The sequence below is a fragment of the Rhea americana genome, unplaced genomic scaffold (genome assembly GCF_003343005.1).
Source record: "Rhea americana isolate MKP2758 unplaced genomic scaffold, rheAme1 scaffold_313, whole genome shotgun sequence".
Classification (NCBI taxonomy): domain Eukaryota; kingdom Metazoa; phylum Chordata; class Aves; order Rheiformes; family Rheidae; genus Rhea; species Rhea americana.
The window spans coordinates 723432-737710 of record NW_028186439.1 but is presented as its reverse complement, the minus strand read 5'-3'; the positions used below and the strand labels follow the sequence as shown (position 1 = coordinate 737710).

The 14279-nt window shown below is 42.9% G+C and overlaps 1 protein-coding gene across 1 annotated transcript in view; it reads right to left on the bottom strand.

Moving 5' to 3' along the window:
• Window positions 1-14279, bottom strand: part of SLC12A8 (solute carrier family 12 member 8) — a 58399-nt gene that overhangs the window by 22490 nt on the left and 21630 nt on the right. The window contains exons 5-6 of the mRNA XM_085310209.1: window positions 8378-8491; window positions 67-154 (exon numbers count right to left, since the gene is read on the bottom strand). Of these exons, the coding sequence (XP_085166335.1) occupies window positions 67-154; window positions 8378-8491 (202 nt within the window). The remainder of the gene's footprint in view (window positions 1-66; window positions 155-8377; window positions 8492-14279) is intronic.

The window sequence follows — 14279 nt, the reverse complement described above, 5'->3', positions numbered from 1 at the left end:
ATGAAATGGATTGCTCACAGCCCAGGCAGGCTCCAAATGGTAAGTTCTTCCCTATCTATTACTTACGAGGTGCCTATAGCTGCCAGAGAACCCAGGGGGATGTTGGTAGCAGGCTTCTGGAGATCTCCACTCATATTGAACCCAGCCATCACACCTGTATTTTGTAGACATAAATATAATTTAATATAATAAATTATAGAGTATATAAAATATATTATAACATATAATTTAGAGCTAATCATTGACTCAATTGATGCAGAATGATAGGTATATCATTTCTTTCCATTGCCACAAATATGAACATTGGTTCCCATCTATTGCTTGCAAAGTAACTGTTCATGTCTTTAATGGAAACAAGCTACCACTAGCACATCCACAGARAACCCTTTGTCCAGTTTGAACAATGCTGCAGGGCGGGGGGAAAGCAGAAATCTGAACAAAACCCATCTTATCTTTAAGCAAACATCACAGAAGACAGTGCTGCCCAATTGTTGAAAAGAAAAATGCTACCGTTCATCACAGCAGTGCATTCAGCAGGGCATATTACCCAACCCAGACACAGCCAGTTAGACCCAATTCTATTATATGCCCCCACATTCATGAGGGACAACAGCTATTACAAAATGACTCGCACTGTCCGTGTTTAATGATTATCACACGCACATTTAACTGATGGAATAACACTGCCCTGCACGTACGTGGCACCTTCCACCCAAAGATCGGCGTTGCAAGCATTACTTACTGCCCTGCAAAGTAGGCATTATCTCTGCTCTGCAGATAGGAAAATAGAAGCACTGAAAGGGTAAGTGTTTTTCCCAACGTCACACAGAAAACACATGACAGAACTAAGAACAAAGTACTGAACTGTTATTTTAGGCCAGAGTACAGCGTATTGTACAAACAGGGACAGTCCTTATCCTAAAAAATTACCATCTAAGGAAGCAAGAAAGGGAAAAAAGATGGAGCAAAGCGTGAAGCAACGGATTACATTCTCCATTTTGAGTCTATGAACCCAATGTACAGAAGGGTCAAGAGTCTTTGCCCACAGTTAAAGAGGGAGTCATAGAAGACTTGGCAAGAAATTCATCTTTTCTGRTCAAATTATGCTAAAACTTTTCCCAAAACACTTCAGATAACAGCTAAAAAAACCCTATCTGCGATTAAGAATCCCTATGAGAATCTGGACAGTCTGAAAGCAGGACAGAAGAGTCCCTTTAAGACATTAATTTCTGTCCGTAACTATCTCATTCCTCCTATGTCATACTAACTTCTTCATAAGGACTGGTGGGCCAGATGCCAGTCAGCCGTGCTCATGGGACAGTTGCTGGGAGGCAGGGTGAGATCACTGGAGAACAACAATGAGGAGGAACACGCCAACTCCGCAACACTCGTAGCATCTGCCAGCCTGAAGCGCACGGGACTGAATGCTGTTCTGCCATTCAACTGCCAAGTTCGGCAGCAATTCATCATTTTAATACTGTATAAGAATGATGAAGTCAGTCTCTGAGGTTGCAAGTAAGTTACTACAGCTCTAGTTCAGAAACAAGCCATTGCACTTTAAAGCCTGAACATGAACCTACTGTCACTTGGGTGGATTTTCACTTGAGACAGATGGTAGACAGGAGTCATGGGAGGGAACTTATTCCTATTCCAACAGAATTCAGCCCAAAGAGTGCCTTCTCTGAAGGCTTTGCATAATTACAGATCAGCTACCAACAGAGAGAAATGGTTAGGCTGTTAACCCTGGAATATGGGCTCAACTCCCTGTTTTGTCTCAGGCTTACTGTGCTTCTTCGTAGCTCCATTTCCTTGTTAAGTGGGAATCAGAACATTTCCTCTCTTCACTGTGAGTGAAGACGGCATGTTAATGTACACAAGTCACTCACATGTTGCCAAATACATCAGATCAGGATGGAGGACTTTTTTTTTTTCTTTGATCATTCTGGGCCCACCCAGCAGACGTCTGATTCTTCACCACTGGGCCAAACTCCAACAACTGCTCCTCAGTTCCTACAGGCTCTTGTCATTTTGCAGCTCCCAGCAGGCAGAAGTCCATGGAAATTGTCACAAATACCAGGCTAAATGAAACATCTATAAGGCATCTTCTGTTGACATATTTGCAATTCAGGGGCAAAGCAGAAAACAGAGAATACTCTGAACCTTTCTTCCAAAGGCAGCAAGCTGTTGTCAGAAGGACAGCTGTTAATCTAATGTGCCTTTTGGACAAGTTTCCCAAGTTTTCCAGTTTTTTGGCACCATCTCGAAATCCTCCAGCTTGAGCTTGACTCACCTCTTCCTCATCCAAGCTCTTACCTCAGCAAAGCACTGGGGAAACACCAAAATGGTGTTTTCTGGACTGAACACGAGAAAAAGTTGAAGAAGTGAGTCATCTGTGCAATGACAACTGCACGGCCCAGATCAGCCCATTATCTTACTCCCACAGATGCATACAGAGTGAGGAGCAGCCAGCAAAGACTTGCTACCACCCACATAAATGGAATCCTGAGATAGATGACCTCCTGTCCTGCAGCGACTAGGGGTCAGACCAGAGCCAGTGCACACCAAGAGCCTCTCTCAGGACCCCTAGGAGCCCACCAGCGTATCAAGGATTTCACTGCTAAAGGCTGAGGCCATTACAGACAGAATCAACATGGATATTCTCAGCCACATATACCTATGCTTTCTCCYCCACGCCACAACTAAGCCTTGGATGCGACCGGATACGAATCTGCTCGTATAGAAGTATGCACAATGCCAAAGATACCTCTCTACAAATCCCCCAAAGTTATTTTCCAGACAGAATGGCAGCTGCCAAAGATCAGTACTGAGAAGCTCTTTTGTGAGCAACAGACTAACCACCACACTTTTCAATGAAACAACAACCTGCTTCCTTTCATAAAACCGAACAAACTCCATCATCAATGGATTCTGTCACTCCCAGCCAAATAAAGAACTGATCTGACTTGCAAATAGCCAGAAACAGCCTTCCCATTAACTCTAACTACTCATAAGAAGAAAAAGCTTACACTTGCAAATGTAAATTCTACTAAGAAGAGAAGTTGGGACATTGCTTTCTCTAGACATAAAGTTGTCCCCTAAGGAAGTGGCCAATCCTTTCTGAACTCAAGTAACAATATCTGCAGATAGTCCAGAGAGAAAATTATCCACCTTTCTGTTTCACTGAGATAGCGGGCTGGATTTTCCACACTGGCTATTATCTTGCAAAGCAGCAGATAATGACAAAGCTTCTGGACAAGGAAGCGTGAAAACATGGTCAACTCAGCCAGGAAATTATGGCTGAGACAGTCTGTACACTGCAGCTATTCCCAGTGTAATCCTGTCCTGGGAATCATCCAGGCAGTAGATATGTGTATGAGGGGACCACCTACATGGTCAGTTAGACACAATCATCAGCTCTACCAGCTTTGGCTTATAACTTCACCAGCTAAGGTTTGTAATTGCAGATACAACTGCCCGCAAACACCCGCTGCATTTTCCAGAAAATTTACTACAAAGCATAAAAGGTTTTTTCCTTCACCCAAGAGATGAGGAATGGAAAATCTTAGATAAGAATTGTAGCTAATTTTTAAAAAGGGCCAAATTCTCCAGTGATGTAAGCTGGCACCTCTCCACAGACTTCAATGGAGTTGTGCCAGTTTACATCATTTGATAACTTAGMCCAAAACTTCTAAATCTATTTGCTGTCATTTTGCAAGTGCCAGATATGGTCTGTTTCAGAACGGGTTTCAGTACGATGATATTTTCCAGTAACACCGCTTCAAACATCGTTGTCTTACTTTTTTGTATCACATGACAACACACGTCTTTCATTAAACAGAACACCTTTGGGATTTAGTAGGAAARAAAACCACTCTCCGCACAGCAGAAATGTTGAATTTCATTTTAAAGCGGCATTGACAGTTTGGGGCTGCTGCTGCTGTCACTGTGCAACGCTGAGTTGAATGTGGGCAGGCAGCTCCTGAGAGTCCTTCCACGTGCACAGCCCTGGCCAGATGGAAAGCTGAGCGTCTGCTTATCACTTCACGGCAGTGAAACATGCACTTTAAGAGAGTATTCGCAATGACTTAGAAAAATATCTGTTGATTAATGCCTACAACTTCTAAGTATCTAGATAGGTATGTCCGCATCTTCCATAACAAATATTTTTGTCTTTTTGATCTAAATCAGCAAATCTGAGTCTTTCATGCCCATGTATTCACATTCAGGCCACCTCTGTATGTATATTTTGGATCATTTAGCTACTTCTCTATTATTCAATGACAAACTTTGGGAAATAAAGCCAGCTGCACTATATAACCAGCTGAAATGGTTTAAACAGCTATTACCCAGGAAGCAAATGGCCCTGTCCCTGCTTACCACCACTCAACTGTAAAACTGGGATAACAGTGTTGCTGGATTTATAGCAATAAAATATAAAGAAATTGAGAAAATAATATGATATGGAAAAAAATAGTCAAAGGAGGATGTTTGCAGGAGTCAGTCTGCCTCACTTGGGCATTGGGTCAGGAGAATAGCCAAGCTGGTACTGCCAATGGACTTTTATCYGGAGCTCTCGAATTCCCAGGCCTAGGATTGATGTGGAAGCCACTGGCCCTTCGCTGGGAAGGGACAGGGCAGGAATTGCCTTGTGTCACACCAGGATGAACTGCTCGGTGGAGCGAGGATGATGCGTCTGGGCTCATACATCTTTAGACAATGCAGCGTATGTTCCTACAGCGTGCTGCATCGCTCATCCCTTCCACGCAGRGCCTTTAGTATTAGCTCCCAATTCATGAAAGGCTGGAGACAGGAATGATTTTTCCATTATGCTGAAGCTCTCCACCTGAAACAGCTCCAGGGCCAAGCAGGCTCCAACTCTGCTAGGTCCCCAGCCCAAAACTGGGCTCCCCAATGGGTCTCCCAAGGACCTCTGCCTCTGCAGGAGTAGCTTTTAGATCTAGCCTATACTTCTTCCATTTCAATGTTATTTCTGTTGAAAACAGACAACTAAAACACTTTTCACCGAATCCCAGAGACCAAACTTAAATAARCTGAATTCAGGTAACAATTTCAGATGGAGAAGAAAGAATTTATCCTGAAGATAGCCAAATCATTTCACTTCAAAGAGGAACATTTCATTTCAGAAAGACCCAAATATCTTCTTTCATAATTTCCTAAACTATTTTTGTTTTAAATTTCCTATTAGCCAAAGAGCATCTTAGATTCAAAACTAGAATATGCCAAAAATTAAAAAGAGTAAACAAAACATTTAAATAAAAGCAAAACAGAACATTTTGCTTTGGGTCAAATTAACATTTCAAACTGGCTCAAAGTAACTCCTTAGAACTAAACATCATATTGTTTCACTGAAACTCTCCCTGGATTTCTGTTGTATTTGATTTGACACCAAAGGATTTGTTTGCAATGCTTCAGGCTAGTCATTGCAGAAATGGGAACAAAACCCTAGAAATGCCTGGAAGACCTTTAAGTTCAGCACTACTCATACACAAAATAGGATAACAGGAACTTCCCAAGAATAACTGTGAGAACAGTGCTGGGCTGGACACRGTGCAAGAGCCCAATGTGGAGGCAGAGCCTGCTGAGCACTGTCCATGAGTGCCTCCTGCTCCTTCCCGCACAGATGTCCCAGTGAGATGGCCACATGCTGGCTGATCGCTCTCACAAAACGCTCCCGCACGATGCCGGCTGCCCTCCATGARGAGCACTGGCAATTGCATCACCTCTCTCCTGTCTGCTATTAATGCCACAGCCAAAACCATCTCTGAGATGTCACCTTGAGTCTCAAAGCCCACCTCTCCTGCYGGCAGGCTGAGACTGCTTCCACGCAGCAGCGCAGAAAGGAGGATCCTCCCACCCGCAATGCGGTGGGAATTAGGCAGGAAATGGGGGAACTACAGTCCATATCYATACAGGCACTGCACTACTTCCTAGCAGATGTACACTTTATTCCCAACACTCCTGAAACTACACGGGGTTCCCCATTTGTCTTTACTCCCATCTCTTGCCTTCTTAAATTTTCTTAAGCAGATCACAAGTACTTTCTTGTAGAGCACCTAACATAACACTCCATTTTCTTGCATGAGGCTCCTAAAACCTACAGTGCTACAAACAGTAGTAACAGGAACGACAGCTAAGTTATATGGTACCACTGGAACTGCTACTACACAAAAATATTTTAAATCTGGTARACAACAAAGCAATCAGATAAAGCACATGTAAACACTGTGCAGCAACTGAAGCAATTATTCATAACCCCAAACTGTATTTTCAGAGAATATTTAATGTTGCTTCTGGTATTGCTGCTGCTAACTAACAAAGCAACAGGCTGCCAGGGCTTTAAATAAATTGTATCTATTAGCTTTGGCCTTCTTCCTAGCAGCCGAGCATTAACAGTGATGAAGAACCATTTAATAACACTCATGCTAATTTTTGACACAGCTTTGTCATAAATATTCCTTTTTCTRTAATCAGGGAGCTGGAAAAAGCTGTTGTCTAACATCACAGGCAAGACTGATGAGGAAGGTTTCCATGGCTGGGGGACTCACTTGGGCCAGGAAAAAATGATAAAGAAAGAGGGCAGAAGCCAAGTTCTCCATGGTGCCAATAGTTCAGGCATGCAAGTCTTCCAGGACAAAGCATACATGGAGGCAGTAGCCAGTCTGACAAGCTGGAGAGAGAGTTTCTGAAGMAAATAAACTTTCCCTAGGCATGTGCAGAAGCCATTTGCCCCTGACCAAGCAAATTAGAGGTAGACTATGAAAAATATACAACCTAAACAAGAAAATTGATCCAAAAAACTTTGCAGGACCAAGGATGGTCAGGGAGGACCACAGGCCAAAGAGAACACAGGGCTTGGGACACTGCAGGACTGTGCAGGGCAACAGGATGGAAGAGGATTCAAGAGCTTCTAAAGTATACCAGACATCTATCCTGGCTACCCCCAAAAAATCAGAAAACAGGAAGGCTGTAAGGCAACCCGCAAAGGGTACTGACYGCAGTCTAGTGCTGCACTGGGCACAGCAAATCCTCCCACTCCACCCCCACTGCAATTCCACCACCTACACCAATACACTCTGGCATTAGTGTCCCCAGAGCTGCTGGGAGCTCCAGGAAAAGGGAGCAATGCCTTCTCYTGAAATGCCATGCCAGCCACAGAAACGAATCTCCTCTGGCTGGTCTCTCCAGAAAGCTTGGGTAGCCCTGCTGCTGCAGCTGGGCTGCAATGAAGAGGAAGACCAGGACACGTCAGTTCTTCATATCCATTGAGTCTGCACGAGGACAAAGTGACTTTTTATGCTAGGTGARCACTCCTTTATTTCATGTGTTTCATGAAGCCTTTTAGTTTGTCTCGCTGTATTGCAGCATTTCTGCAAACAACTTTCAGCTAGTTGCTTAGAGCTAATCCTCTGCAAATTCATTCTAAAATCCAAGGATTCATCGCTATGGAAACTGCTTATAATGAGGACTTTTTACAGCTTAAAAAGCAGCATCAACAAAAGGTATTGTAACCCAAATTGATAGTTATTTCATTCCYGCTAGAGATTGCCAGCTTCAGAAAGTGGACATCGATCTTCCTCCTAATCTAAGAGACTGAATAACACTGAAGTGTCTGATAGCGTTTAACAAACACGTCAACAGGAAAGCTAAGCAATGGTACCCTACATGCCACGCCGCCAGCCTGCATCATGCACAAAGTGTCACACCAGGAAAGCTGGTGCAATCAGCASCAGGGAGACAGCAGCGGCCGAGCTCTGCTGACACCCTCGCGCAAAGAAACATCTATAACGCCGAGAGGAGGGAAGTGCGGAGAGCGGTGGGCTAGCGTCTTGAGCGACAGGGCATCGGCCTGGCTCTGCCACCCATAAGGTCGAACGTAAAGTCCTCCGGTGCACCTCCTACCCTTTCAGTAAAATGAAATCATGAARTTTACCTAGTAAGAGCTGCTGCCCAAATCTTAGGAGATAAATCGTGATCAGCACTTTCTAAAAGGCTTGATATCTAGTGGCCAAATAACATTAACCAAGATCAGTGCCTAATCCCTGCCTTTGGTCACGAGGACACCATACAGTCAAGTCAATGGCAGCTCAACACTCATAGCTTTGATGAGGAATTTCTGACTACAGAGAGAAAGAAGAGCATATTTAAGTGAACGGGATAAGTGTGCAAAATCTGAGATACTGTAGGAAAGCCAGTATATTTTGACTTGGTTGCATGAGTCTGCCACAGCTGGGCATGACAGCTCAGCAAAACCRATCCTGTTTGCCCCACTAAGCGTCACAGAGAAACTCAGACTGTTTTGGCTCATCTCCRAGATGCAACTGTGGAGGAAAAGGGGGGAGAATAAAACTTACAGTACCTGTAGCAGCTGGGAAAAACACTCCAAAAACAGTGAAGAAGGACTCCCCCTGGCTGTAGTCCGGCAGCGTGTTGTTAAACATCAGTTCTTCAGAGTAGCCAACAAAGCCATGCTCTGTGAAGACACGGAGGTTGRGGGTGAAACCTCAGGAACAGGTATGGACAGCAAGGGACCGACATCCCTATTCACAGTCCCTCCGTCGTACCCTCAGAGATCATCTGCCATGTACAACACCAGCTGTTTCAAAYAGCAGTTTGAAATGATTAATGCCAATTTATTTGGTGGGAAGAAGAGAAGCGTACCGTGAACCATCTTCTCATCCTGTATCCCTACTGTGTGTTTCTGCCAGTCAGTGCTCCCACATGGACAAGACCTCAGACATGTCTACACTGTTTAAACTGCTATCAAGTGTTTATATATTGGTTACCAACGAGCCCAGAGCCAAGAAAGACCATTTGTTGCAGCATGGATGTTCCCCTCTGAGACAGGTTTCCCAATGGCGAAGGAGTAAGGTGCTCTAAAAGCACATATTGCTCTGATGTGGAGCTGTGCATTTACCCTCCCGGTGCCAGGACTATCCCATTGCTGYATTATCATCTGAAAAACAGGATGAAACGCAGGGCTGCACCTCCTGACCAGAAGCCCTCTCCCAGATCTTCCACAGATGTTTAAACTGCAGCTTAAGCACACAGTGTAACAGGAAAAAAAATGCCAACCTAGCATATCTTCTACTGTGCTGGACTCCTAACACTTCCAGGACCAACTTTTGCCAAGCTTTTCATGATCACACAAACATGAACTTAAATTCTAAACAAAAAAGTTTTACAGAGATGGGAAATAGAGGAAAGCAATGGATAGGGTATGAATATTATTGGGTATCTAATGAAGTATCCTCATCTCACACTTAAAACTCAAACAGGTCAGATTCTTCTACAAATCTGAATTTGTTAGAAATAGTTAAGCCTAACAGCTGATGAACCAGCAGGGCATTTAGAATAAAGTTTTTAAAATGCTTATAGGTAAAAAAAGACAACTTATGAAAGCAGACTATGAAAAAAAAAGATATATATATGAAATGAATTACTTCATTTTCACCCCAGGCAATGCTGATTTTTCATTGAATATCTTAATTTTGGAAACTTCTCTTCCTTGTCAATAATCCAAATGCCTGTGGTAACTGGGGGATGGGAGGTAAGCAAAGCTGGTACTTTTTTTCTTCTAGGCACTACCATGTATGTTCCCAAGACATGTGACTACAATAACTTGAATTTTCTCATTAGAAGACAGGATGTTGTTTATGACTGCACAGGGTGATGGCCAGCATTTGGAGCAAATTAAAAAAAGACTCCATCAAAGCTGTACCATGCCTCAAAGACAGCATTAATGATGTTTGGCCAATAGATTAAACCGGAAAATTAAGTAAAAGTTCTGAACACAAGACATATCTATTTTAAGTCTGAGAATATAACTAACCACAGAGAGCTTTGAAGTTGTCCCAGAAAAATTCTATAGATAATCAAAAGTTTCCTATTACATCTGTATTCATTGTGTTAGCCAAACATGGATGGAAACATACTGATAGAGAAAGGTCTCCTGCTGCTCGTTTTTTCAAAAATGCCAGCTCTCTCTTCAAATAGAGAATAAACTCTGTGCAACACACTGACCTGTGSACCTAATGGAAGCCTGCATACAGTGCTGCTTCTGTAGAAATAAATGGAGAATTTGTGTATATTGTACAATCCAACAAAACCAGACTTGAACTCCTTTTTTTCAGACAAAACTCTTACAAACTTAACTGGAAGTCGTGCCCAACAGCCTCTGAGCGGGCTGCAAACCGTCCAGCAACTGCTTGATGAAAATATCTATCTTTGAGCAATTCTTCACAAAGTACCAGCACTTCACGTAAATGTCAAAGTTTCATTATTAAAACACAAGGAGGGTGGGAGGAGGGAAATATTCAGCTCTCCCTAAAGAAGCAGGAAAACATGGAGACCTCCAACTTGTGCTTCTCAGTAGCATCAAATATATCATTGTCATTCTTGACAAAAGTTTGTCCAACCAGTACTTAAAAATCTTCCATTAAGTGGACTTTAGCCTCTGTTGGTAATTTATTCATGTATTTTCCTACATTATCATTTACGTCCACGTTGAAGTTCATGCTTATGTTTCTTGCCTGAACGACATCATTTACATCTTCCTACACATTTTAGCTTCTTGAAAACAGTTTAAAATGGGCCTTTACTTAGGTTTCTCATCCAAGTTCTTTCAAATTCTCCTCAAAGTCAAATCAACTTCTGATTGTTCTTACTGCTCTTTTCTGGAGCTTCTCCCTTTGACTTAAATCTTTCTCAGAGTGCAGTGGCCAAGTCTAGATTCTGTACTTCAATCACAGTCTTTCGAATGCTGAGTAAAGTGGAAGGATTACTTGTCACATCTCGCAGGTTATGGTCCTATTTATACATYCAGGTGTGACATTTGCCTCTTCTGCATAAATCACAGTGTCACTAACTCATGGTCAGCTTGTGACCTTCTACACCTGCTCTGCCGAGCAGTGCTGCAGGTYGTTTACCCAGTGCAGTTTCCCATTCTGCACTGGCACATGCAGTCATTTCTGCCAAGCTGCAGAACTTGATGTTTGTCTTCATCAAACTGTGAATTGTTCTTTTCACACCACTTCCCCAGTTCATGTAAACTCACCTGGAAATCTGATCCTACGATCTAGTCTGCTTGCAAGCCCTCCCCAGCTTGGTGTCATCTCCAAATCGAATCTGCATATTCTCTTTTCCATCATCCAAGCAGTTAAGGAAAATATCAAACAACACTAAGTCACAAATAAGACCCTTGCCTCACCAGACACAATCTTCTGTTTTGTGAGTGAACTATCACTGACTGTTGTCTTCCAGCTAGGTTTTGGGTCTACAGAGTTCAATGATGGACTGATCCAGGCAGTCTGGATACCTTATGTCTTGGTTTTCCTACAAAAGGCCAAACATACAACCCGACAACATTTCCTCTGATACTATTTTGGTCACACCATGACCAGAAAATTCCCTCTTGTAAAGAGACTGCSAGACGCAGGAGTTTGATGCCTTATCTGCACAGTGGTAAAAGAGCAGAAAATGTCTGAAATGTAATTCCCACCCAGAACTTTCAAAATAGTTCTTAAGTTTTCTGAGTTGCGAAAAAGAGAAAGATCTCCCACCCAGGCCCAGCTTTCAGGATTAGGTAGAACATTGCCAGGCCTCTCTCATATGTTCTTAGGTGCCGTCCTCCGAGGTGATCGTAATGGGTTAACCTGAGTAGATAGGTTAAAACGAGAGGAAATGTGCACGGCCAGRTATCTTAGCAATTGTGATCAGCACAACTGCCAGGCAGCCTTCATGGACCTTGCCTCCATTAAACTTAARAAGCCAAATGTATTCCCTTCAGTTTTGTGTTGTTCTCTTTCCTATTTTTCRTTTCTTCCCCACAGGCGCAAATCTTGGATGGAAGAGACTATTCATATACATGCACCTAGCCTAAAACAATGGCAACCGTTACTCTAACCACACGAAAYACCAGCTGAGTAAGTCACAGTATGCATCCTATTCTATCCTACTTCTATTTCCTTTTTGTGCAGCTTTAGCATGATAGAGGAAGTCTAACAATTTAAAATTTCCCCCTTATACAGAATCAGGAGCCTTCTCGCCTAATTAAGAAAAGTTCATCCAAATGTTACTTGTTTTGGCARCTTCATTTCTCAGTCAATCATTCTCCTGTGAAACAAGTCGCCTGTTCCTTTTGATCAGTTCAACACAATGATTTGCAATTTCCATCAATTCAAGCAAGCTATCGACACACAATAACGGAGCTGAAAACAGTGTGTTGTGAATATCTCCTGGCTGTCATTGTGCAGGCGACTGGGGAAAGTCATTTGTGACCTTTAAGCTGTCATATTAATGGCTCTAATTGTAACTGACAGGGCAATTGGGCTGAAAATCATCCAAAACAAAACAGGAATCAGCAACTGAGACCAATTGGTTAAACCAACAGAGCGCTCATTTGGTCATTCGCACACTCAATTATCCACATCCCATTTAAATGCACTTCAAAAGGACGAGCTTCGGAAGAAGGAGGGAAGGAAATGCGATAGGGTCTATATTTGGCTCCATGTTCTCCAAACAAGGCATGATCGTTTTTTAATTTTTGCAAAAGGATCGTTTCCTCCAGCTAACTACTGGGTATGCGAAATCCAAGCCAGATTCTTTCTTCTCATGCATCGGTCGTTACAAAATTTTTGTGTGACAAGTTTTGTCCTCGATTAGTTTATGCAACCTCATGGTCTCTCAATTCTGTCTTTAATGATCCTGATTTCTGCTGGCTTGCAGAAGACTGTAGCCGAAGTGCTATAAACAATATCTGCCCYGTGTCATGCTAGTAAGGAAAAGTATCCGGTTCCTTCTCTCTGCTGTGTCAGCCTTATGGGAAAAGAACAATAAAAAGCAATAACAATTTATTTTCATCATTAGATACTCAGTAAGAAGCAGGCAAATAATGGATTTCTCAAGCAGCTGAACAGAAGTAAATGAAGGGAATAAAACTGACTTAAATTCAACCAACATCTGAATCATTGCTGAGACTTATGACAAATTAAAACAAAAGGCTTCATTTTCGTTTAAGGTAAATTATTTTGTTCAATCTCAAAAAGATCTTTTATTTTCATTTCAGGATTAATTCTAGTTTTTCTTTTTTATTATTTTTTAAGAAGATTCCAGGGCAACTTCAAATGWAAAAATACCACCTCAGGCAAAAAAAAGATCAGAGTTTGAATCTAGGTGAAACCTCTCAGCATTTCCAAGGCACAGTATTTCATTTCAGAGTCAAAGTGAAATGTTTTAACACTTTCTGGATTTTTTCTCTCATATCATTAGCCAAAAATCTTTGTTGAGTGTGGCAAAACTTGCACATTCCCTCAAAATGCCCCATCCCAGCCAATTCACTGCAAATTTAAACATTTTGTTCAGATCTCCTTATGTCTGAGTATATAAAGAAGATGTTTGCTAAGTTATCGATTTCCAGCACATTTTATTTATTTATAGTAAAAGCCTTGCCAAAAGTCCATCCACTTTTCCTTGTTAAAATCCCTTATTAGTTAACAAAAAATACCWAGAAATTTCCAAAGGGGAAGAGTTTCCAGGACCATGGTTTTAGGCAGCCCTCCAGTGCTGCTGGTTCTTGCACAACCTGCCCCCCTCCCCGAGATTACCATTTACAGCTACGAACACCACTGGCTTCGTGCTCCCCTAGTGTAACAGAACTGGGAACAAAAGTGGTACTAACCACTCATGTCTCAGCAACCCCTCGTCCCTGCAGCGCAGCGGAGACGGCCCCCGAACCTGATCCCGGCTGTGGGAAATGTCTCAAAGGCAATTCTACCACTTGCCTTTGATGCAAGATGTCCTTGATATGTCTGACTCTGTCTCATCCCAAACCCGGCAGGAACGACACGGCCTGGAGCCCCACGACTCCCCAGGTGAGCCAGCACATTATTTAGGGAACCAGAGGGGGGGTACTAGCCCTTTTCCCCATGGGTGCCAACCACCATACCCCTAACACCCTCTTCTTCCTCCCACACCCTCCCCGGAGGGCAGGATTTGGCTCATACCCCATCACCCGCACGGCATTACCAGCGGAAGCGGAGCGGGCACGACCCTCCGCCCATCACTCAGTCGCTCCGGGGAGAAGTTTCCTCTCTGAGATCCAACTGCTGATGGAGGTGCCTTTGTTCTCCCTCGCCCCTGGCTGCTTTTAATGTTTGGCATTTTCTCATCGCTTTTCCCCTCCCCTCCTCCATGGAAGAGGATAAAAGTCGATTAGAGCCATTTTTAGGCCACCAGGTTTCAGCACTCAGGGCACACCTTAA